Raw genomic sequence first — 23171 nt, forward strand, 5'->3', positions numbered from 1 at the left:
CACAGACGGTACTACGGTGCTGCAGGTGTATCCAGAGCATAGTTGTTACCTATTAATAATAACTGTCAAATTGATCAGATTTCAAGTAGACTACTTGCTTTATATGCATGACTTACCTTGTAACTCCTCAGTGAAGAAATACATTCCTCCGACAAATGACAACTTCTTAAAAAGGAATAAAGGGTCTCCCTCTGTCTCTCCATCTTCTTCCATGACACTCAAATATCCTGCGAGCTGATGCCGGGTTATGTTGCGTTGTTATAAGGAGAAAATTATCTTGTTTTAACAAGATAAGTCTTGCATTAAAACGAGAAACTTATGCCATTAAAACGAGAAAGTTAGCTCGTTATAACAAATCTTTCTTTGCAAATCTTAGTACACATTTGTAGATCTGTATACAGATTTGTGGATTTTTTACACATTTGCAAACCAGATTACACACACAAGTAGTTTTACACATTTTCAGATTGTTGTACAGGCACACATTTGCAAATAATATTGCAACAATATTGCCCCCATATACTTTTGCTTCAATGCAGTATGTACTGTATGTAGGTCTTCCAGTAGCCTATGAGGCCAACTTCGACCAAACTGCACAAGGCTATCAATTGGCTTGAACCATGCCTAGGAGTTGCTTTGTCCCTGCTGCGGTTCAGCATGGCCTAACCCTCCAAAATCAACTAAACAAGACTGACTCAGAAAAATGGTTACTTCATCTACATGGATGAGATAAAGCTGTGTCCTAAGAGTGAACAAGATGTCAACTCACTGATCCACACAAACAAGATGTAAAACAGGGACATTGGAATGTCATTGGAGTTGGAGAAATGTTGCCAGATAGTCACAAAAAGAGGTAAGGTAATCAACATGGAGGTAATTGTTCTCCCAGAAGGGAAAATAGCAGATGTTGAGGAAAAATAAAAATAATTTGAAATACCACAGGCAAATGTCAACTACAAAGAAGCCCTAAGGAAAGCCACAACAGTCAAATACCTACAATGAGTAAGGTAAGTACTGGGAAGTCAGCTCTATGGCAAGAACAAGGTCCAGACAATCAAAAGCAGTGCCCTGCAAGTAAATAGTTTTGCATGCCTCCCCCATGAATTGCAGCAGTGGAAACAAAAATAAAAGAAAATTAATCTTCATCAGCAAACAGAACAATGAAATTCTAAAGGGAACTGAGAACGAAGAGTCAGAATGTTAGCGGATACATTTTTAGCAGTTTCACTTCCTCTTTTATTTCTGCAGTTCAAAAGAGAAGCAAAAGGTTCAGAGCCCTAACCAGCAGTTTGGTTTCATGCCCATGAAGTACCTCACTGGTCCAATTTCCAGTAAGAAAGACCAGAACGAGCTGTTTTGTATTTTTGCAGATCTGGGAAAAAAACTCACTTGCCTGGAAAAGAGCTGTGGCAGAAAAACTTGTGAGATTAGTGCAAGACATGTATGAAGAAAGTGAGACAATGATAAGATGTGAAGCAGGAGTGAATAATTGGTTTAAGGTAGGGTCGGGGTTACTCTGAGCCTTTTCTTGTACAGAGCAGTGATAAATATGTTTATAGATGAGGTCATACAGGAGACTCCGTGGAAAATAACGCTTGCAGACGACATTATATTCTGTGGTGAAAATAAGGAGGAGGTGGAGGAAAATTTACATAGATAGAGGTTTGAGAGAAGAATAGTCAGCAGAGGTAAGACCGAATACCTGTGTGAATGAATGAGATGCAGGATGTGTGTAGGCTCTCTTAAGGATAATTTCAATCACCATTTCCACTTATTTCAATGATGAAAATATAAATGTATTCAATACATTTTAAGGAAAAATTATTACCGTTCAAAAATGGGCGTTGAAACTGCACTAGAGAAAAACTTTCGTCACCACTAACAAGTGGTGGTGACTTCCTCAAATAATGATAGATAAACGGACCCACCTTCTGCCATCAATGCTATTATCACAAAGGAGCTAAAGTAAAGGAGCAACATCCCTCCAGGCAATGGAGAACATCTATGTCAGTGTTGAACCTTTTAAACCTCTCCCCAAACCACCAGCTCCAGTAAAAATCCCAGAAGGTAAGAATAGGAGGGTGAAAGAGTTAGGTGAATACATGTTTTTAGTCTTTGTTAAATATCAATTTGTGTTTGATTCACTTATCTTATTTGTTAAGCTTCAGAAAACTCCAAAAACAGCTTCTATTTGGGTGTTATCATCTTTTTGGTGCTCTTGAATGTGCTCCAGGCTGGACGGATCGTCTTTGGTATCTATGGTGAGTCTGGTCCTAAATCATTGCTCTTGTTATTACCTACATACAAAAAGAATGTACTTTTTGCTAAAACATAACTTTTACAAACTTTGATATACTCCAGTTCTCTTTTTATTCCTTCTAACATGGTAATTTTTTCAGCCTGTTTTAACTGGTAAAACAACAGTGGGTTCATGGTTCTCAATGTTACCCGAGTTTAAACATTGTATGCGGATTAAACATTTTATGTTGGATTACCATGTATATTTATTCATTTTAGCTTACCAAAGTGGCAATTTGGCAGCAGATTTGTCTGCTAAGCTTTCCTCCATGACTGTGGAGAGAGACCAGCTCAATGCCAACCTCACTGACATGGCTGAAGAGCTGACCAGGCTGAGACAAAGTAAGACCTCAACTGCTAGTGACAATACCTGTTTTATGACAGAATCATTTTGTGTCGGGTTTGGGTATGAAACTCTATAATCTCCATTCCGTTCATCTCAGTAGTTGTGTCCTTGGGTAAGGCACATCACCTGCCTTGCTTACTGCTGGTGGTCAGAGGGTCCAGTGGTGCCGATTGTATGGCAGCCTCACATCTGTCAGTCTGCCCCAGGGCAGCTGTGGCTACAATGTAGCTCCACATTGTCAGCGTGTGAACGTGTGGGCGAAAGACTGAATGTAGCGTGAAGTTCTTTGGGGGTCCTCAGATTTGATAATGCAACAACATCTGCCAGAAAAAGTAGGAAAAGTGGGAAAATCACATCAATATAAATGTATATTTTTCTATGTTTTTTTTAGTGCAAGCATGTCCAGCACAATGGACAACGTTTGGTGACTCTTGTTATTTTGTGTCTGGATGTGGTTCCTGGGATGAAGGCAGAGAGGACTGCAAGAAAAAGAATGCCCATCTAGTGGTAATAAACAATGCTGAAGAACAGGTACGGTATTCTGTTGGCGGGTAACTCTTATTTTGATGTGTATGACTTCTCTTTTATTCCAGCTGCAAAGCTAATAAGTGACATTTTGGATAGTGTTAAGCATTATATAAAAATGTTTTTATTAACTAATTAGTTGATTGATTGATTGATTGATTGATTGATTGATTAATTGTCCAGCTCCAGGGTGAATCAATTATTTAATCAATCAAATACTAAATTGCAATTATCATCATAGTATCAGTATGTGTGATATAGCTTGGATCCAAAATTTTATATTTCAAGTGCTGCACATTAAAATTCTGGCCAGTTGAAGGGACTCTAACTACAATTAAGACTCACATAAAATATATAGCTTAGGGGCTGAGGTGCTGACGCTCATGCAAAATATTGGAACGATGCAGAAGAAATAAAAACAATAATAATATATATCCACCCTAAAATATTCAGCACATTTTTGCATGTCATGTTTTCCTTCTATCGAGCACTCCTTTTCATTACTACACTACATTTTAAAAATTGTGCTGAAAATGTGTCAGCAGTTTACAAACAGTTTTGGAAAATGCTTATATGGTTTATGATAAACAGGACATTTTGCAGGACATTTGACTTCTTTTATGAGTAAATGAGAAGTCAGTTGGGTTACAGTGCCTTGAGGAGAGGAGCCTGTGTTCGTATTCACGAATAGCCCTAAGACTGAAAGTAGCTTTTAGTGATGTAATGTTACGAAAAATCTATCTAAAATATTAGATAAAAGTTATTCACAAAGCACCCATTATTTTCCTCCAAGAAAAAAAATGATTAAAATAAACAAATAAACATTCATATATTTATGTGCTAAAATTACAAAAGTCTGAATAACAGACTTTTCATATAGGTTTTTAATGAACTATATGTTTTATTTAAATTCATGAACTGCACCAGTGTTGTTTTTTATTATTTATACACATAATAAGTATAATGATTAGTATTTGTAAATAAAATGGTAGAAAAAATTACTATTCATGCAAAAAAAAATTTATATGCCATCAAACTGCACATAATGTATTGTAATTGAAAACAACATTTTTGTTCTATATTTGGTAGGCTTTTGTGACTAATTACACTGAGAAGTTCATTTTGGATTGGTTTGAACGACAAAGAAGTTGAGGGTTCATGGAAATGGGTCGATGGGACATCTCCTAGTGTTACGTAAGTGTTCCCTTAATCCCTGTTATCATTTAGTGATTACATTTACATGTGGAAAATGCAGATGCTTTTAAGGGGCCCATCCAGGCGTAACTGGGTTTGGTTGTATACGACAACCTTCTTAGTTAGTTAGGGGGTCCCTTCACGACGAAGCGGCCGCAAAATCGACTACATCTGAAAGCAGCTCCCAGAGTGGATAAGTTTGAAGCCGCCCCTCGCGGAACCTCTATCATGGCACCCCTGTATGCATAACCAGCTACACACTGCCACGTTTGCACATGTGAGCCTATGTAGCCCACATCTCTCTTTTAACACGCATGCGTTCCCTTGCCAACAACAACCATGGCAGTCTCCATGGTTGTTGTGCTGAACATGCTTTTCACCCTACTTTTTGTGCTTTCCTGGTCTTGTAGTCAAGTGTAGCCTGGAGAAGTTGGTCCAAATAAAAGCTTCTTTTCTAACTCCAGCAGTGATCGCAGTCGCCATTCTCTTTCTTCTTCTTGTTCTTCTTAAAGCACTTGCCTCACAATACTGCATCACCCACTGACGTGGCATACGTAGTACAACGCCTATTACGGCTTGTTCAGCTACAGGCGGTTACATCATTACACCCCAGCTTTTCTGTCTGGCTTGGTTTGGCTTTGTATGGATGTGGCCTCAATCTTACTCATGAGCAAGTGTTTTAGCAAAGTCAAGAATTAGCACCACAAGTCAGTCCAACATTCAACCTGAATGAGTTTAACTTCCATCCCATATGTGAAAATGTTGCACACCGCTGGGAAATAAGGCGTGATTCTTCTTTGCTGCTAAATATTAAACAGTCAACTCTCAGTGGTATCACAACAAAGTGAAAGGGATTGGGATTTACAGCAAATCAGCCATGAAATGGTTGTATGTATAGAATCACAGAACGGGAGCAGCAGATGTTGATGAGCATAATCTACAAAGGTCACCAAGCTACATATTAACAGAATGTTTGCTGCAGAGGGGATAACGCTGTGGGTCTGTTTTTTCCAGGAGATACATTTGGCCCCTTTGTTCCGGTGAAAATTCTTAATACTTCAGTGTACCAAGAAGGCTGGGAGAATGCATGCTCCCAATTTTGTGGGAACAGCTTAGCGATGGCTCTTACCTGTTCCAACATGACTGTGCATTAGAGCATGCATCAATGTCCATTATGACAAGGATGAGTGAGTAGAATAACCTGAGTGATTTATAGAGAGCCCGAAAGTTAACCCAACGGAATAATTTTGGGATGAATTAGAGCGAAGATTATGAGCCAGACCTTTTTGTCCAACATCAGTGTCTGACCTCTCAAATGTATTCTGGAAGAATGGTCAAAAATTCCTATTAATACACTCCTAAACCTTATAGAAAGCCTTTCTAGAAAAGTTAAAACTGTTAAAGTTGCAAAGACAAATGGTTGGCCAGCATTATATTACACCCAATAGATTAGCCACTCAAGTGGAAGAAAGATGAATACTTTTGGCAGCATAGTGTAATATTTCTTATCCTTCAAAGACATGATGATGATCCCCATTTTGGGAAGAAATTGACACACTTCAGGCACGTATGGACGCAGAGACTGAGTAGTTGGCAAGGTTAGGTTGAAATTATTTTGTGGTTCTCTTGGTCAGTCAGTCAGTGGTTAGGGCAATCCTTGTAATCAGTGTCAGACAAGCAGGAGGTCAAAGCCAGGAAATCCAAGGTGGCGGGTGAGGAAGCAGGTTCAGGCAGGCAGAAGAACTGGACAAGGGAGGAAACACGCAGGTTAAAAAATTGTAAAAATTGGCTCAGTCAAACTTGACTTGAACAGAACAAATGGCCTGAAAGTGTTACTCCTGGGGTTAGACAACAATCTGACGCCGTGCACGTGGAGGATCCGTCCTTATTTGGCAGCAGCTGCTGATCATGGTGATGACGCTCAGGGGTGATGGTCACAGCACAGCAGCAGGTGTGACAGAAATAAATATGTATATTTTATTCATATTTGTTTATTATAGAGGATAAATGTCCATAAATTATTAGAAAATATAATAAGTTTATCTGCTACATGACAGCAGATAAAATCATCAATCTGCCAACTGAAAGCGTGTTAAAATATATTTTTTTCCTGCAGTTTCTATATTCTTAAAGGGGTTGTTGTGAATTTAAAATAAATCTTTTTTTTTTTTTATTTTGTTCAGGTTCTGGGTAATAAATCAGCCTGATAATGGTGGTAAAGAATACGGTGCTATGGAGGAGGACTGTGCACACATCAGAACTGATGACGTTTGGAATGACCTCCAGTGTTCTGCACGTCAACAGTGGATGTGTGAGAAAGTATCAACATCAACAGTCTAAAAAGTAGCAGTGATTACTTCAAAACAAAAGCTAATGCCATTTATATTTATACTGTACCTGTCACTAAATAGATGCAACTTGAAATGCCTTTTTCATTCATACTGTTGAATTTCAATGCTTAAATGTTACATGCACATGCTTACACAATTCAGAAACATTATTTTAGAATCTTCTGTAGTCTTTGATCAATTAAAGCATTGGTATGTAAGATAAATGATAAAACAAACTGCAGTTGAAGCTGTCTAATTATTGTGTGTTGACATAATCAAATTAGTACTTGTTTGTTTCTGTGACTGTTCAATTCAACTTTATTTAAGCAATTATTCTTCATTCATTAAAAAATAATCTCCTAAATTACAGTTTATCACTGGTATTAACTTCTTCTTGATGTATAAATAGTTCTGATTTGTTTTCACACACTGCATTTTAATAACTGATGCTGTTATAAAAAAGAATTTGTAAAAATCTAAGTTTGTCTAACATTTATGTATCCAGTCAAAACCCTGAGTGACAGCACTACTGAGTTACGGTCACAGAGTTCCTTTCTCACTCATCCCCCTGGACAGGTCTCCCCATCCGAACGGTAAGCGGCGCAGCTTCTGGAATATTTCCCCCTGGTTTGATCCTTTGTAAACATATCCTCTTTCTTCCTGGAGTTGTTCCCGTTCTGACGTTCCGATCTCGCCTGTTGCACACAGCGTGTGCTTTCCCCTTTGTTGAGCCTTTTATAAACATCTTTAACTGTTCCTGCTGCCGTCTGTGTCTGCATGTGGGCCAAACACTTAAACCATGACACATATCATTTTTCTAACTAGTGTTAAGGTGGAGGTAAGACTCCTCACACCATTGGACAAAATTGTCACAGGGCGGTGGCTGCTTTCACTCTCTTTAAGAAGGCTAACAATCTGTGGTGTCTCTGCATTTGGGGCCAGTGGGGCCTGGCACCACCAGATGTCGCTGTGGAGCTCTATGTTCCCAATAATCAATTGGCCATGATCGTTCATTATAGAGCAATATTGTAAAAAAGACAGATTCTCTTACCAATACAATTTCTTTTATAAACATTGTGTATATATATATCTAAGTCTGCAAAAAAACTGACATGCTTAGTAGGCTAAATCTTCTTGAGGCGCCTTGATATTTGGGCCGGCCCACAAACGTTTGTTAGCTAAAGTACATCTGAAATCACAGTGCGCATGCCCAACACGCTCTCAGGATCGGATCATCCAATCAAAATATTTGAATTGCATACGTTGCATTTACATTATGCCAGGTAGTGTGCGTCCCTCTAGGCAGGCCAAATTTATTGTACAACACATTTCAATATAAGTCAAAAATAAAAATAAAAACAGAATAAACACAACTGAAAAAGAGTTGGAATAAAATGTAGAAACATTTAAGAAAAATAAGAAAATGGAAACTAAAATCAAATCTAGTGTCCTTGGTTCATTGAAGGACTGATGTGAATCTTTTCTGTTCAACAAATGAACAGTATGTGTGAGCCTTTATTTATAATTTTAATTAATAACAGAATCAAATTTGATGATGAACCCGTTATCGTATTTACTCTGACACTCATTTGTGTATGGAATAAAAAGTAGAGGTGACAGTACGCAGTGTTAAAAATATCACTCCTTGATGCTGGTGATACTCCCCAAATGTATTGATGAGGAAGAACAAAGGCAACGGAGTCAGTGAATGCAAATCAACCAAACATTGCTGACTGTTGGAGGGAGAGGAGCAACTGAGATCTTGTGAGGGCTGTACGTAAGTAAAAATGGCGTTATACACATAATATCAACCTATCCAGGTAAGAACAAGCCAATAATTTAAACTTAAAGTAAATAATGTTTAGATATTAACAATTGTTTCATATTTCACAATAAAACACACCGGACAAGGAGACCTTGACCTCATACCTTGCCTTGGTAGAAGTCCTACACAAGGAATTCAAGCTCTGAGAGAGTCACTGGAATACAGCCAGCCTTCGTGACAGCTGAGAAGGAATCGCTGAGAGAGGAAGTCAGGAAGCTCACTGATGGGATGATTCAGCTGTCCGGTGAAAATAGGAATAAGAAAGAGTCCATTCTGACTATTCAGGCCCAGTATGAGAAATAACCACATATTTTCCGGTATCCTGGAGCAGCAAGAGGAGGATGCCGAGAAAACAATCCTTGAGTTCCTCTGGCAGCAGCTGAAACTCCCAGTTGATGAGGTAAAAAAAACGTCAACTTTCCACCGCGTTCACCAGCTCGGGGTAAGAAGCCCGATAAAACCCGGCCTTGCCTGATTGTAGCTAAAGTCAGAGCAGAGAACTGCGAGGAACGAATTTCAGTCTCAATGACCAGTTTCCAAAAGAAATCCTTGATCAAAGGCAAGCATTATTCCCAATCAGGAAGAAATATATGGTGGAGGGCACCAGGGCTACAGTTGCTGTAGATAAGCTTTATATTAATGTTCAGGGATCAGAAAGTCACTCCGTGGCTTTATTAGCAGCACAACAGGTGAATTGAAAGCATGTGACACAGGTTAAAAGAGAATAGAACTGAACACATTAAATAAATGAAATGCATGCACAGCTCAACAGCACGTTGGCATGGTACGCTGGTTAGTCATGGCTGGGTTTCTGTGTTCAGGGGTTGTAATCATTTTTCTTTCACCCCTTCTCACTCTCTGTACCTTCTTAATTCTCTGTCTTTCTTGATCTTATTCCTCTGCTTCTTTCCTGTTGATCAGGCAATACAAGCACTTTATATGATGTTACCTAGGTCTATGTATATCTATTTCTATAGGGACATGCACTTTCCAACTTCAGCTTCTCACTCACATCTTTGGTAAATCAAAGGTTTGTGACACGAAATATCACAAGCCTAAGTCCTGGCAACTTAGTCAATGGTCCTGGAAAGGGTCAACCCGTCTGTAACTCATGTGGTATAAAACTTGTGGTCTGGTTAACAGACCACCCGATAGACATCAGAGCTGGAGATAAAGCATCCAACCAATTAATTTTTGTCTGTGCACAGATTTTTGCCAATTTTGTTTTTAATGTTTGATCATTCACTCCAGTTTCCCTTGGGATTGAGGATGGTAGACTGTACCAACTGCATGTTTCAACCCTAACATTAACTCCACCTATTGGAGGTCCTGGTTCTTAAAATGGGTACCATTATCCGATCTCTCCTTTTCAGGAAACCCATGCCTTGTAATGTAGTGATTAATCAAATATTTAATCACTGTTTTGCTGTCTTCTCTATTGACTTTAGGAGACAAGCCTTAATAATCCAATAACAACTATTTAATAATTGAAATTATTTTAAAGAGTTCCCTTTTGTTTGTTTTGAGCATATTTAGTGTTTTTAATCATTTGTTGTCTTGTCAATGTAGATATTTATCTCTCCTGCAACATACTTTTATTCAAGATATAGTGCTTTAGCCTTTTATATATAAAGTTATTTACATAGTGTTTCATGGCTGTATTTCTGTAAAAGAAATGTTTATTTTGTACTTTTATTTTGTTTGCTTTTGTTCCAAATGTTTTAAACATAAACCAGTCCGTGATCATGATTTGTTTTTTTTTTGTTTTTTTTTGTTTTTTTACCTTATTGTTTGATTAAAAAAGTATTGATAATGGTCCCGAATAAATAGCAGATCATCAAGGAATATTGTTAAGAGTAGCAGTATTGCTAAATCCTTAACTATACCCATTTCCATCTGGGACAGGCTGTATTTTCTGTACAGTATACTGAATTCCTTGGCCAAGATTAAAAAAAAACAGCGTATCTCAGCAAGATGAGCACTTATCAATCAATCAATCAATCAATCAATCAATCTTTATTTCAGACACAAAAGAGGTCCATAGTAAAAACAAATGATAAAGAAAAAGAAAAAGACAAACAGAGAATAATATGACAGTCACTGAGCCACAAATAAATGATGACGCCAATGTTTCCACAATCTTGAGAAAAATCTCACTGTACTAAAAACAGGGTTCACTAAAATTACTATTATATTATTGTATGACACAGATAATCTACACATACATTTATACATGAGATTCCTGAGTGCAGCTGCACATGTGGGAACAGCGGTATGTACAAACATGTGGCTAGCACTGCTCCATCTAGGCACTTTAAGTAGGAGCCTCAGGCCATCATTGTATGCCACATAAAGTTTGTGCAGGCTACTTTTTTTATATCTTCGCCATAGATGGGCTGTGTAAAATGAAGTGCAAAAAGCTTTAAAAAGAGCTACCTTCACAGAGGATGAACACATACCAAACTTTCTGATCAAAATATTAGCCTGAGCATATATCATGCAATACTGCCTACGAATGTCACGATCATCAAATAGGTCATCAGTTATGTAATGTCCCAGATATTTAATTTCATTGCGTATATTGAGGACGATGCCAGATAAAGAGAAGTCAGGGGTTATCAGATGCTTATCTGATCTACTTCTAACAATCATGATATTGCTTTTCTTAGCATTGTATTTGACATCAAAATCACATCCATATTGGGAACAGACCCTTAGTAATTGTTGAAGGCCAGCACTATATGGGCATAAGACTACCAAATCATCCGCATACATTATGTGATTGATTATGCGGTCACCAACTACACAGCCTGTTTTACAACAATTCAGGCGCCTTGATAGTTCATCCATGTAAATGTTAAAAAGGTAAGGGGACAATATACTTCCCTGCCTTACTCCATTACCAACATTAAACGAGTCAGACAATGAGTTACCCCATTTGACATACATTAGTTGATGGCCATACCAATAGGCCATCCTTTCTCTTTCAGTAAGGTGAATATTATAATTACACAAATATGCTGGGAAAAGTATTTCTACATGGCAGGCCTACCCATCCTCCCCTTTTGATGATGATAGACTTGAAGGTATCCAAGTTGACTGGTGCTTAAGGAAATTCTCAACATCGTACCTTATCAGTGTGTTAAATTCAGTCTGGGTAACAGATGTTTTTTGGAGAAGATAAATGAAGTGGGATTTGGATGCGTTGCCCCATCTCCTTTGTTCGCCAAGCTAATGTTAGTCTTACTTGGGTCAGTTTTGGTGACTAGCTTTTTGAAGTGTGTGACACTGAGAGGCGCTTCAGGAGATTTGAATTGCTTATAATTGATGTAGAAAATCAATCCAAGGGCATTGAGTACTTTTCACATATAGATTCTTGCCTGTTATTTATTTGAGAGAAAGGTAATGTCAGTACTCCTCCTTAAAAGGTCGACAGTGGCACAGAGGTTAGGGAGTTTGTCCTGCAATTGGCTGAATCAAAGGTAAGTCTGCAGTCTCACTTCTGCTAGACGCCGAAGTGAAAGAATCCCTATGCTGAACCAGCTTTGTTTTGCTTCCCTAAGCTGTTGCAGGAAACAGACTCCAGATGGAGCCAGAGCAGCCTGCACATAATCCATTTTCCTAAACTGAGAGAAAAATCTAGAGTTGCCTACTCCAACCGCCACGTTTCAGCTAGATGCAGAGCTGCATCCTGCCCGTTGCTGAAATAGCCAATGCTTTTTCCTGGAGTACTGCTTTCCCTTGGATGCCCAAAGTGAACCAAATACACACAGACGCGCCGACTGGTTTGGCAGACAAATAACAGGGAAAATTAAATGGTATTTCATCAAATAATCTTTTGTTTAACTCAGGATATGCATTATGAATGGGTTGAAACACATACCAAATTCTGAATTTGTTATGTGTAATTTTGAATTTGGTATTTGGTATGAATAAGAAAATCTGAGGTGAAATTTTACAAACTGTTATTAAAAATGTGTGGACACTTTTTTAGTGCTTTTTGCAATACAGCTTAATACTTGCAATACTTTTTTACCCACAAATGTCTGTGATCGGCTTTACTGGTATAGTCACCACCCTTTCTCACACAGGAGTTTGAATAATGATCTGCATAGTTGTTTAACCAGCTTCTGACCTTTATCTACAATTTTATGCTAGCAGTATGAACTGTATCTTATATTGCAGGTTCTATTTAATATATAAAAATGTCATTGTATGAATTAATTCCACAGACATAGATTTAACATCAGTGGAATTATAGGCAAATTAATTATTATCAACATAAAATAAATTAGTCTGACAGCATGTATTTATGTGCAGTACAATAATATTTCGGGCATCTGGTCAGGATGCCTTCTGGACGCTTCCCTGGTGAGGTGGTCCGGGCACGTCCCACCGGGAGGAGGCCCAAGGAAAGACCCAGGACAGGCTGGAGGGACTATGTCTCCCGGCTGGCCTGGGAACGCCTTGGGATTCCTCCAGAGGAGCTGGCCCAAGTGGCTGGGGAGAGGGATGTCTGGGCCTCCCTACTGAAGCTGCTACCCCCGCGACCTGACCTGGGATAAGCAGAAGAAGACGGACGGACAGACGGAGACAATAATATTTAGTCCCTACTCTGTTTTACCTTTATAATCAGGTGGTATAAATATTCTTCAGTATTTTCCTTGATCTAAAAAAAGTCTGTCTTAATCTTTGCTGAGTGCTCTCACTAGGCAAGACAGCAGTATTAACTGTTTGACCTGTTAAAATTTGCTGAAAAAAACTAAAGTTTAGGTTGAGTTTAGACCTTGAGAATAACTTCTCACTGTCTGACTGAGAGCTTAAAATAAATTTTCATACCTATGCATACAGCATTTTTGTTGCCACTTCTCTTTATCATAGTCTTAACTCTTGTGTCTGTGTGACTGTGCTGATGTGGTTAAAAGTTTAAAAATTTGTTGGAGATCAGACTCAAACCCTGGCAATACAGCAAATTTGAGCAGATGTTCTCAATAAAATACTTACTATATTTAATACTGCTTATAGTAATTCTCTCCTGGGTTTAACTATATATATATATATATATATATATATATATATATATATATATATATATATATATATATATATATATATATATATATATATATATATATATATATATATAGGAGGGCAGATCCGTGGGCAGCTACTGGGACGCAAGTCGGGGCCTGATCACCCCCGGCTGGGTCGCCTGGGTGAGGGTGTATGATGTTGCGAGACCCGAAACACCCAATGACCCCAGGATACATCACTGATGATGCGTCCCAGTGCATCCATGAGGTGTATCTTGTATAGGTATATATATATATATATATATATATATATATATATATATATATATATATATATATATATATATATATATATATATCAATTGCTGTCCAATGGCAGAATTCTTGCCTGTGCACTCAGTACTTGGTTACTGCAATTTCTATGCAGTAACCAAGTACTGAGTGCACAGGCATGTGCAGAAGGAGTCCTTAAATGGACATTAGCACTTTTATTTGAACTGCTTCACTTTTTTAAAGTGTAAAACATATTTGGAACATTTGTGTCACTTTTGGATATCTATCTATCTATCTATCTATCTATCTATCTATCTATCTATCTATCTATCTATCTATCTATCTATCTATCTATCTCTCTATATATATATATATATATATATATATATATATATATATATATAAATATATATATATATCCATTGCCGTCCAATGGCAGTATTCATGGCTGTGCACTCAGTACTTGGTTACTGCAATTTCTATGCAGTATCTAAGTGTTCTGGTAGCCCAAGATGGAATTCTTCCTATGAGAAGTTCCACTTTGAGCCAATTCTGCATGTATAGCAATTAGGTAAAAACTATCCTTAGAAGATGCTTTGTCTGATTTTGTCTCAGAAAAGGGCCTCCACCCGTCACCTCATCTACATGAATGACATCAATCTGTATGCTAAGAGTTAACAAGACATCACCTCGCTGATCCAGAGCACCAGGATATAAAGCAAGGACATTGAAATGTCATTGGAGCCAGAGAAATGTCGGAAAGTCCTTAAGGAAAATGTCCTTAAATGGACATTAGCACTTTTTGAACTGCTTCACTTTTTAAAACTTATTTGGAGCATTTCTTTCATTTTTTCATAAATTGTGCCACAATCAGAGGTCCGCCTGTCACACTGCTTACTAAAACATTTGTAAAACAAATATGCTTCAGCTGATTCAGTCCATATTTGTTGCAGCGATAATCAAGATGTGGATATACAAAGTCTGAGGCTTCTCCTATATATTCAAAACCATTTTCATGTGGCTATTTAAAAAAATATTTAGGCAAGGCTAAGAAAATTGGATTCTTCCTTGGTTTATCACCTTTAAAACAGACATAGTAACATTTGTAACAGTAATATCTTTATTGTCATTGAAACATACATACCAACAAAATTTGTTCACTGCTTTATTACCCATCACCCTTGGGGAGCAGTGGGCTGCCATGTGTGGAGCCAGGGGAGCAATCTGGGGTTAAGGGTCTTGCTCAGGGAGCCAGGGTGCCAGGACCGGGGATCAAACCGGGTACTTGCATCCTTCTCTGAGTGCAAGCACACTGCTCTAACCACTAGGCCAACTCTCCCCATACACTGAGACACAGCTCGGTAGGCAATTTGGGGTTAAGTACCTTGCCCAGGGGCACATCGACATGTGACAAGGGGAAGCTGGAATCAAACCCACATGATTGCCTTCTGATTGCCAGATAACTACTCAACCCATCAAGCCACAGTCGCCCAATAGTGACTTGCAATAGTGGTTGCAAGTCACTGTGACTTGCAATAGTGGTTCCCAATAGTGACTTGCAATAGTAGTTCCACTTGAAAAATATTCTTTAATGCCTTAGTGTCACACAAAAACTAAATTTTGTATTTACACTTTATAAATTTGGAGCTGTACTTATATCAGATATGTAATTTCAGGCAGACATTGCTCCTAAAACCCTCCAGGCTTAAAGGGTTAAGGCCATTTCTGGTGATGACTGCAGCTCAATAACCATCAGACGGTATGTGTGAAGGAATGGCTTAAAAAAAAAAAGAAACGTCTTCAAAGGCCATGTCTCCTTCAACGCCACAAAATTGTCCATTTGGACTTTGCAAGGGAGCACTAAACATGAGCTATTGAAACGTGGAAGAAAGTTTTATTCCCTGACAAGAATTTTTTTTACCTCGATGGTCCTGATGGCTTCCAACGTTATTGGCATGACAAGGATATGGCACCTGAAGTGTAGTCAACGCGGCACAGTGGAGGGATTGTCATCATGGTCTGCGGTGTGTTTTCCTTCAATGGGCCTCCTCTGTGTGGTAATGACTAGGTTTTTCAGCAGGACAACATTACAATTCACAATGCCGGCCTAACCAAGACTTTTTTTCCCAAAGAATAACATTAATTTTTTGGACCATCCTGCGTCATCCCTTGATCTGAATCCAACTGAGAACATTTGGGGATGGATGCCAAGGGAGGTTTACAAAAATAGACATCAGTTCTAGACAGTGGAAGCCATTTGTGAAGTAGGTGTCTGTAACTCTGCTATGTATTGCAGCTGTGAAAACCAAAATAAAAGACAACATGAAGTTCCCTAACCCTAAAGGGAAATGAAAATAAAGGGTTAGGGTATCATCAGCAGATTAAGTTTTAGGAATTTCAATTCCCCTTTAACTTCTGCAGTTAATATGAGAGGCATAAACACATTTTCACAGGATATTTTGCATTTTCTTTTCATTCAATTAGTTTACAAATACCTTTCTCGAGTCTCTTCTACATTTTATATTGTTCCATAAGAATTCATTAAATGAATGATTTATGTTAGCTTGTTCTGATTCTTGTTATTATGTTGTGATATATGATCAGTTTATTTTTATGTTTTGTGGTAGATGCATCACAACTTGAATGGCACTTTGAAGAGAAAGATCCAAAGATTTCTGGAGCAAACTAGATGATGTGGTTGAAGGTTTACCCAGAGGAAAGGAAGTTATAATGGAGCACACCTCAATAGAGAGTTTGGTGAAGGAAAACAGTGGATTACTCACAGTGGACTGGAAAAGGACCACTGAGGGGGTGAGAGGAACTAGTAGGAATTTGTGTGGCAGAAAAAAAAAGTTGAGGCTTTGGGAAAGGGTGGTTGAAGTGACACTTAAAAGGTTCAGGGCTCTCATTTATAAAACATTGTGTAAACCATATTATATGTAAACCAAAGTATATGTACGCCCCAAAAATAAAATTGCGTACAGCAAAACAAAAAGCAATAGCATTAATTAGCATCCAGAAAAATGTTCGTTTTTCCACACAATACTAATCGGAAACTACATAACACAACTCACTAACTCTCTGGTGCATAGCGGCCACTGTAGTGGACAGCTACTAAAAAGTAAACATCTCTTTAATTCTGTGGTTTCTATGGTGAAACTGCATTTCAGTGTCTAGAATGCTCTCTGCTGCCACACTCCATTGAGGTCAATTCAGTGGTCAGTCATTGTAACTGCAAGTAAATTTCTTCTGAATCCAAGATAGATAGATAGATAGATAGATAGATAGATAGATAGATAGATAGATAGATAGATAGATAGATAGATAGATAGATAGATAGATAGATAGACAGATAGATATCTTTATTGTCATTTTGTATGCACAAAGTGCATACAGAACGAAATTTCGTTTGCATACAGCTTGAAAAAAGTCACTCTAGAAATCACTCTAAAAAAATCCAACAATGGCCAACAAACAGCAACCTCTGTCGACCACTGCTGGCATTTCCTCTCAATCCTTCTATAGTAGAAGAGCCCAACAGGTGAAAAAAAATTGATGATTTACAGTAACATCTAAGGAAGGATATTATCAGTTTGAAATATAAAAACATTTCTCCAACATTTAGAAAATTATGATTAACCATGTGTCCACTGAAGTTGACGTCATTCATCTCCCATTACCTTTTTTCAACAGAAGTCATATAATTGCTTTACTGTCTTGTAATTGTTTTGCTTATAATTCAGTGTTTTAAATGCACCACATAAACTATTCATTTAAAAATTACATTTTAGTATATTTTGTTTATACTTTGTGTATATTTTGTGCAGATTAGCTGTAGTTTCTGTAACTATATCAATTATTTATATTGTAGACTTCAAACACAGCGAAGAATAAGGCAACCTACAAAATAGTCCAAGAAATTCCATCCAAAAATTCTAAAAATGCAAACAGAGGCCATGATGCTGCATGGACATGGAAGACCAAATACATTTGCATACAATGCTGTATGCCACTGTGCCCTGGGTGCTTTGCAAACAATCATACAGCTTAGGTGTGATGACCATCAAAGTGTTAGGAGATGCAGAGACTAAGATGACAGTTCATGTTTTCTTGCAACATGCTAATAAAAGGACTTAGTTATACTGTCCTACGTTCTTATAGAACTGTGGAGAGCCACAGTGATGTTTGTCACATTCAGGTTCAAGATTTTTGGCTATGATTGTCATTGGTTTTCTTATTCAGTTCTAAGCATTGTGCCTATATAGTGTTAAAATTTAAACAAAATATGTTGAAATATATTTCAAAGCATTAAATGAAACAATTGTTTGTATATTTACAACAGAATACAAGATTGTTCTTTGTTTACAATACATTCATAATGTTTTGTGTTCAGTGGTCAGGCGCATGCAGTCCACTGTAGTGGACATTTCTGTAACTTCCTGGAAAAATTACATTTAAAAAAAAAAAGTTCATATTTGTTTTTTTTCAAGCCCTAAGAAGAGTAAAAACACATTAAAAAAAATCTTGACTCAGGGATTCATAATTCATGCATCAGAGGGCTAATTAACTCATAATTCAATAATCTCTTCAACTCTTACAAGTAAACAATGTATGTTCATAAAATACTAGAGGTCGATATTTGCCTTTTTTGTCTTGTATCAGTATTGGCCGATACATGCACGTGTTGACTGATCCATTAGCGCATTCAGCCGCCATGCTTTGACGTCATGTGACGTGCATACTTTGCCGCTGCTTCCATGGCAGATAGTGGCTGGTAACGTTGTCAGACTGATTGTCAACAACAACAACAGTAAGTTTTCAACTTTTTGTGTGTTGTGTGTTCCAAATCCACAAGCAAGCCATGGGTGTACACAGTGGGCATGTTTTAACTTTTAATCAGCTGTCCATAATCCGATTTTATTGCTCTATTAAACAGCTCTTCCCCTTCTTCTCTGTAAGATGTTTCATCAGTAATTGTCAAGAATCACGCACTGCTGTGTTGGTTCAAGAACTACCAAATATGGATTTTCTCTGTGCAGTTATCCTTTTTTTTTTTTACTGAGAAATTACCATAGACCTTAAAGTTCCTCATATGCCACAATTCGTTTCAATGCTCATCTACTTCCGTTTTTATGGCAGATCGGACAGTCAAAAAAATCATCAGCATCTGTCGAAGCAATGGAGGACATATATGCTAATGTTGACTCTAATAAATCTGTCTACGACATTCCTATTACCAACAACATAGGTAAGACTGACATCAGAGAGAAAAACACAAATTTATATTATCATTCTTATGCAGCACAAATGTAAGGTCCTGAAATGTATTCACTTTAAGCTTCAAGGAGTTCCAAGAAGACGCTGTATTTGGGTCTTCTTATCTCTCTGGGGCTCCTGAATGTTTTCCTGCTGATTGGACTCATCAGCCTTGGTGTCCATTGTGAGTCTAAGTTGTCATGAATTTAACTCAGCTTGTTTTGTTTTACTATTTATGCTTGAAACATGTCTTCAAATAAAAAAGCTTGGTGACTGGAGATGAACAATTACAACCTAATTAATTAATTACAACCATCACAATAATATTTCCTTGGAATGATATAAATGTTTCAGCAAATTATCTGTTTGCCAGCTTACATTTTTTCTTTGCCAAACCCTTTGGAAATTATTAAGTTGCATATAAAATAGCAATTAAGAATAATAAAGTCAAATAATGTTATCAAAGTCTAGATTGGCTTAATTCTTCTAAATTTGACAGGCATTTAGTTTTACAACTGTGAAATTAGCATATTTTGTTAGGCTTAAACAAATGTGTTTTGCTTTTTGAAATAATATACATTGATTTGTTTCAGCTCATGGCTTGGGCAGTTTGACAGCAGATTTATCTGACATCAAAGACAATCTGACTGATCATCTCCAGGCCAGCAATGACCAGCTGATTTTGATGACGAAACAAAGAGACCTAATGAAATCAAACCTCACAGAAACGTCTGAAGAGCTGATCAGACTTCAAAATTTGTCCAAGCAAAGTAAGTCTTAAGATATTTTATAGAGAATTTTGCTTATTTATTTTAGAGATGCTTTGCATGAAGGACATTGAGCTGCTAGCTGTTGGACTGTCAGCTCCCGAGAGAGTTTTCATACTTTATTGCGATAGCTGTGTATGTGCCCCCATCTGCAAACCTTGAAACAGCATGTGACGTCATCCACACCTTTTGTGAATAGAACGCAAAATAAACACCCCTATGCTGTTTTTCTGATCTCAGGTGACTTTAACCATGTATCCCTGTCCTCCACCCTTCCCACATTTAGCGGCATGTTACCTGCAAAACTAGAGACAATAAAATAGTCTAGTTCATGCATTTGTTACTTCAAAGCTGGACTATTGTAATTCATTACTATCATGAAGTCCAAAAAATGCAGTTCAAAGCCTTCAGCTGATCCAAAACGCTGCAGCAAGAGTTCTGATGAAAATTAACAGAGATAACATTTTTTTCTATTTTAGCTTCCCTCCATTGGCTTCCTGTTAAATCAAGAATAGAATTTAAAATTCTCCGTCTAACATATAAAGCCCTTAATAATCAAGCTCCATCATATATCAGAGCTCTGATTACCCCGTATGTTCCAAACAGAGCATTTTGCTCTCAGACTGCAGGTCTGCTGGTGGTTCCTAGAGTCTCTAAAAGTAGAATGGGAGGCAGATCCTTTAGCTATCAGGCTCCTCACCTGTGGAACCAACTCCCAGTTTTGGTCTGTGAGGCAGACACGGACCATAACCTACCACCTATTGTATAATGCACTTACAAATGAGGAACGTTTTGTGAAAGACCAAAGAGAGGAAGGCTTGCTCCTGCAAGGTCTTATTGACTAGACCTAGAATAACAACTCTGCCCTCAGTCTGAACTACTTTTTGAAAAATGGTTAAAAATATGTCAGTATAAAGATGTTTATTGTTGTCTGTGGTTGAAAAGTGTTGGGTCTGTTTGGGTAGGTATTCGGCCAAATCAAACAGTTAAACCAAGTCTGGCTTTACAAAAATCTCTTCAGGCTAAGTTTGAACATGTATGAATCTTTGCAGTCCAAAGTACAGGTGCTGGTCATATCTCTCCATGCATGGAGTTGTTGCAGAGCTGGAGAGCTCTTTCAGTCACAGGTTACTGCACCCCAGATCCTCACAGGAGCACTTCTGCAGGTCATTCCTCCCAGCTGCTGTTAGACTTTATAATATCTGCTGCACACACCAGACTCAATAAGTATTTACATGCAAATGGTTGTAATGGTTCTTATCTGATCATGAATCACTTACACTGTCTCTGTGATGGTCTGAGCAGTAAGGATAGTGAGGCACAGGTGTATTTTCAAAAAACAGGGTTCTTTTATTTAACCCAAAAAGGATAAGATGTAACAAGTACAAAAATGTATCCAGAAAAGAGGTCAAAGGAACAAAACTACTCAAAATAACTAATAACAGAACTAACTCAAACAAACTGACCTGCCTCAATGGGACAAAGAGGAACATAAATAGTGGCTGATCAGTCCACAAAAGAAACACATGCGGTAAAACATACACAAACTTAACTAAACCAAATGAAGCAAAACCTCATTTCCCCCCATAGACCGATTTGGTATGGTCCAAATCAGCTCAGCCCCTTGGCCACCTGCCGGTTCCTCAACAAAGGGACTAGAGCAACTGAAAAACTCAAACAGTCATAAAAAAACAGGGTAAAGTAAAATGTGCACACTAATTTTGAAATACAGTGTTATGGTGATAAAAAAAATTCAAATAATGAAATGGCTCTGTAAATGAAGCCCTATATAAAACAAAAACTAAATTACATAATTGGTATTTTTTTTACCACATCTGTGTGGCTGTAAATGCAGCCATCACAGTCTCTCAGATGCTGAGGTACACGCCTTAGCTACTGCAAAACATTGCTGTACTATCATGCACATTGCATATTATCTCATATTGTTCTGTAAATAGGCTGGTGTATCTACACAGTTTTTCCAATATTTAACTTGAATATTTTGGCATGTTCATTTTAGAGAAAACATGTCCTGCAGGATGGAGAATGTCCAGCTCTTCTTGTTATCTCCTCTCTACAAACACTGGCTCGTGGGATAAAGGTAGAGAGGACTGCAGAAACAGAGGAGGAGACCTGGTGGTGATAGACAACGCTGAAGAACAGGTATTGTGTTATTTTAGTGTGAGACTGTTCTTTTGGGTTTGCAAATAAAAAATAAAAAATTCCTTTATGTTTTAATGTAAATATTTTGCTATAAGATGTTACCATAGTACTTCTAATTGTTTAATACAACCAACAGACATTACAGGTATAATATCATATTCAGCTCTAAAGTAATGCCTTGAATATGTTCTGTTTTAATACCATCCTAGCACGAAAAAAGGCCTAATACATATACTTTAATTGCCAACGGCACATTTCAAATATATACAGTACAGTGGAAAAGGGTCTACCCCTGGAGACTTCTGCTGTTTTCGCTTATATGTTAAACAAATTCATATCAGACAAACATAAACTTAAAACTCAGCAAACGTTTGACATTCAAGGTAATGAGTTCCTTACATCGCTGTGTAAAAAATGTTGTCTATTCTTGTTGACCTTTTATTTCATTCAGATTGTTGTTGTTGTTTTTTTTTCAGTCTATCCACAGAAACACACTGAGAGCAGATATATAATTAAATGTCTTGTTTTTACAATCAGGACATGTGGAAATGGCTTGCAAGAGCTGAGATATTATAAATGCCAGTGTAGTTAAAAATGCTTTCTTTAATTTTAAATGGGGTACTGACTTTTTCTTTCAATAAGAGACTGGTCCAATAATATCTTGTGAATAATTTTGAAGCCGTTTTCATTTCTAAAAGTAAACATTTCTCTAAAGTTTTACTTTTTCATTGTAATATGTTGTCAGATAAGAGATACTGCTTTACAGAAACTTAAAACTCATTGTGTTTTTTAACATGTGACAGAGATTTATTTCTACTTTCACCAACAAATACACTTGGATTGGTTTGAATGATAAAGAAACTGAGGGATCGTGGAAGTGGGTCGATGGAACTTCCCTGACCCTGACGTAAGTTTTTCACTTTTTTGTCATTCATACCTGACATTAAGAGCTCCAGTTTTAATGTGTGAAGATATCTTTTCAAACTCTAAAAAAACCCCTAAAGCAGTTGGTATTTAAAGTGTAACTCCCCCCCAATGTAAAGACATAACTCTGCCCCAAACACCATTTGAAAAATGCCACCAACGCCGTTGGTTCCAAGAGACCCTAGCTTCGTTAACATGGACAAAAGTAATCGGAATAAAGGCCGATTGGAATGAAAA

General features: G+C 37.6%; 1 protein-coding gene across 1 annotated transcript; it reads left to right on the forward strand.

Moving 5' to 3' along the window:
- The first annotated feature begins 1979 nt into the window (after nucleotides 1–1979).
- On the forward strand, nucleotides 1980–22921 carry LOC105923770 (C-type lectin domain family 4 member C). The gene is made up of 8 exons (XM_036139747.1): nucleotides 1980–2067; nucleotides 2163–2261; nucleotides 2518–2640; nucleotides 3036–3175; nucleotides 4259–4316; nucleotides 19674–19850; nucleotides 21868–22010; nucleotides 22814–22921. Exons 1-8 carry the CDS (start codon nucleotides 1992–1994, stop codon nucleotides 22919–22921), a joined length of 924 nt encoding a protein of 307 aa, XP_035995640.1. The 5' UTR covers nucleotides 1980–1991.
- Nucleotides 22922–23171: the final 250 nt, after the last annotated feature.

The sequence above is a fragment of the Fundulus heteroclitus genome, chromosome 7 (genome assembly GCF_011125445.2).
Source record: "Fundulus heteroclitus isolate FHET01 chromosome 7, MU-UCD_Fhet_4.1, whole genome shotgun sequence".
Classification (NCBI taxonomy): domain Eukaryota; kingdom Metazoa; phylum Chordata; class Actinopteri; order Cyprinodontiformes; family Fundulidae; genus Fundulus; species Fundulus heteroclitus.

Coding starts and splice junctions, on each gene's coding strand:
- LOC105923770 (XM_036139747.1), top strand. CDS start 1,992: ATGGAGAACATCTATGTCAGTGTTGAACCTTTTAAACCTCTCCCCAAA. Junction 2,641..3,035: donor GCTGACCAGGCTGAGACAAA/GTAAGACCTCAA, acceptor TGTTTTTTTTAG/TGCAAGCATGTCCAGCACAA. Junction 22,011..22,813: donor TAGACAACGCTGAAGAACAG/GTATTGTGTTAT, acceptor AACATGTGACAG/AGATTTATTTCTACTTTCAC.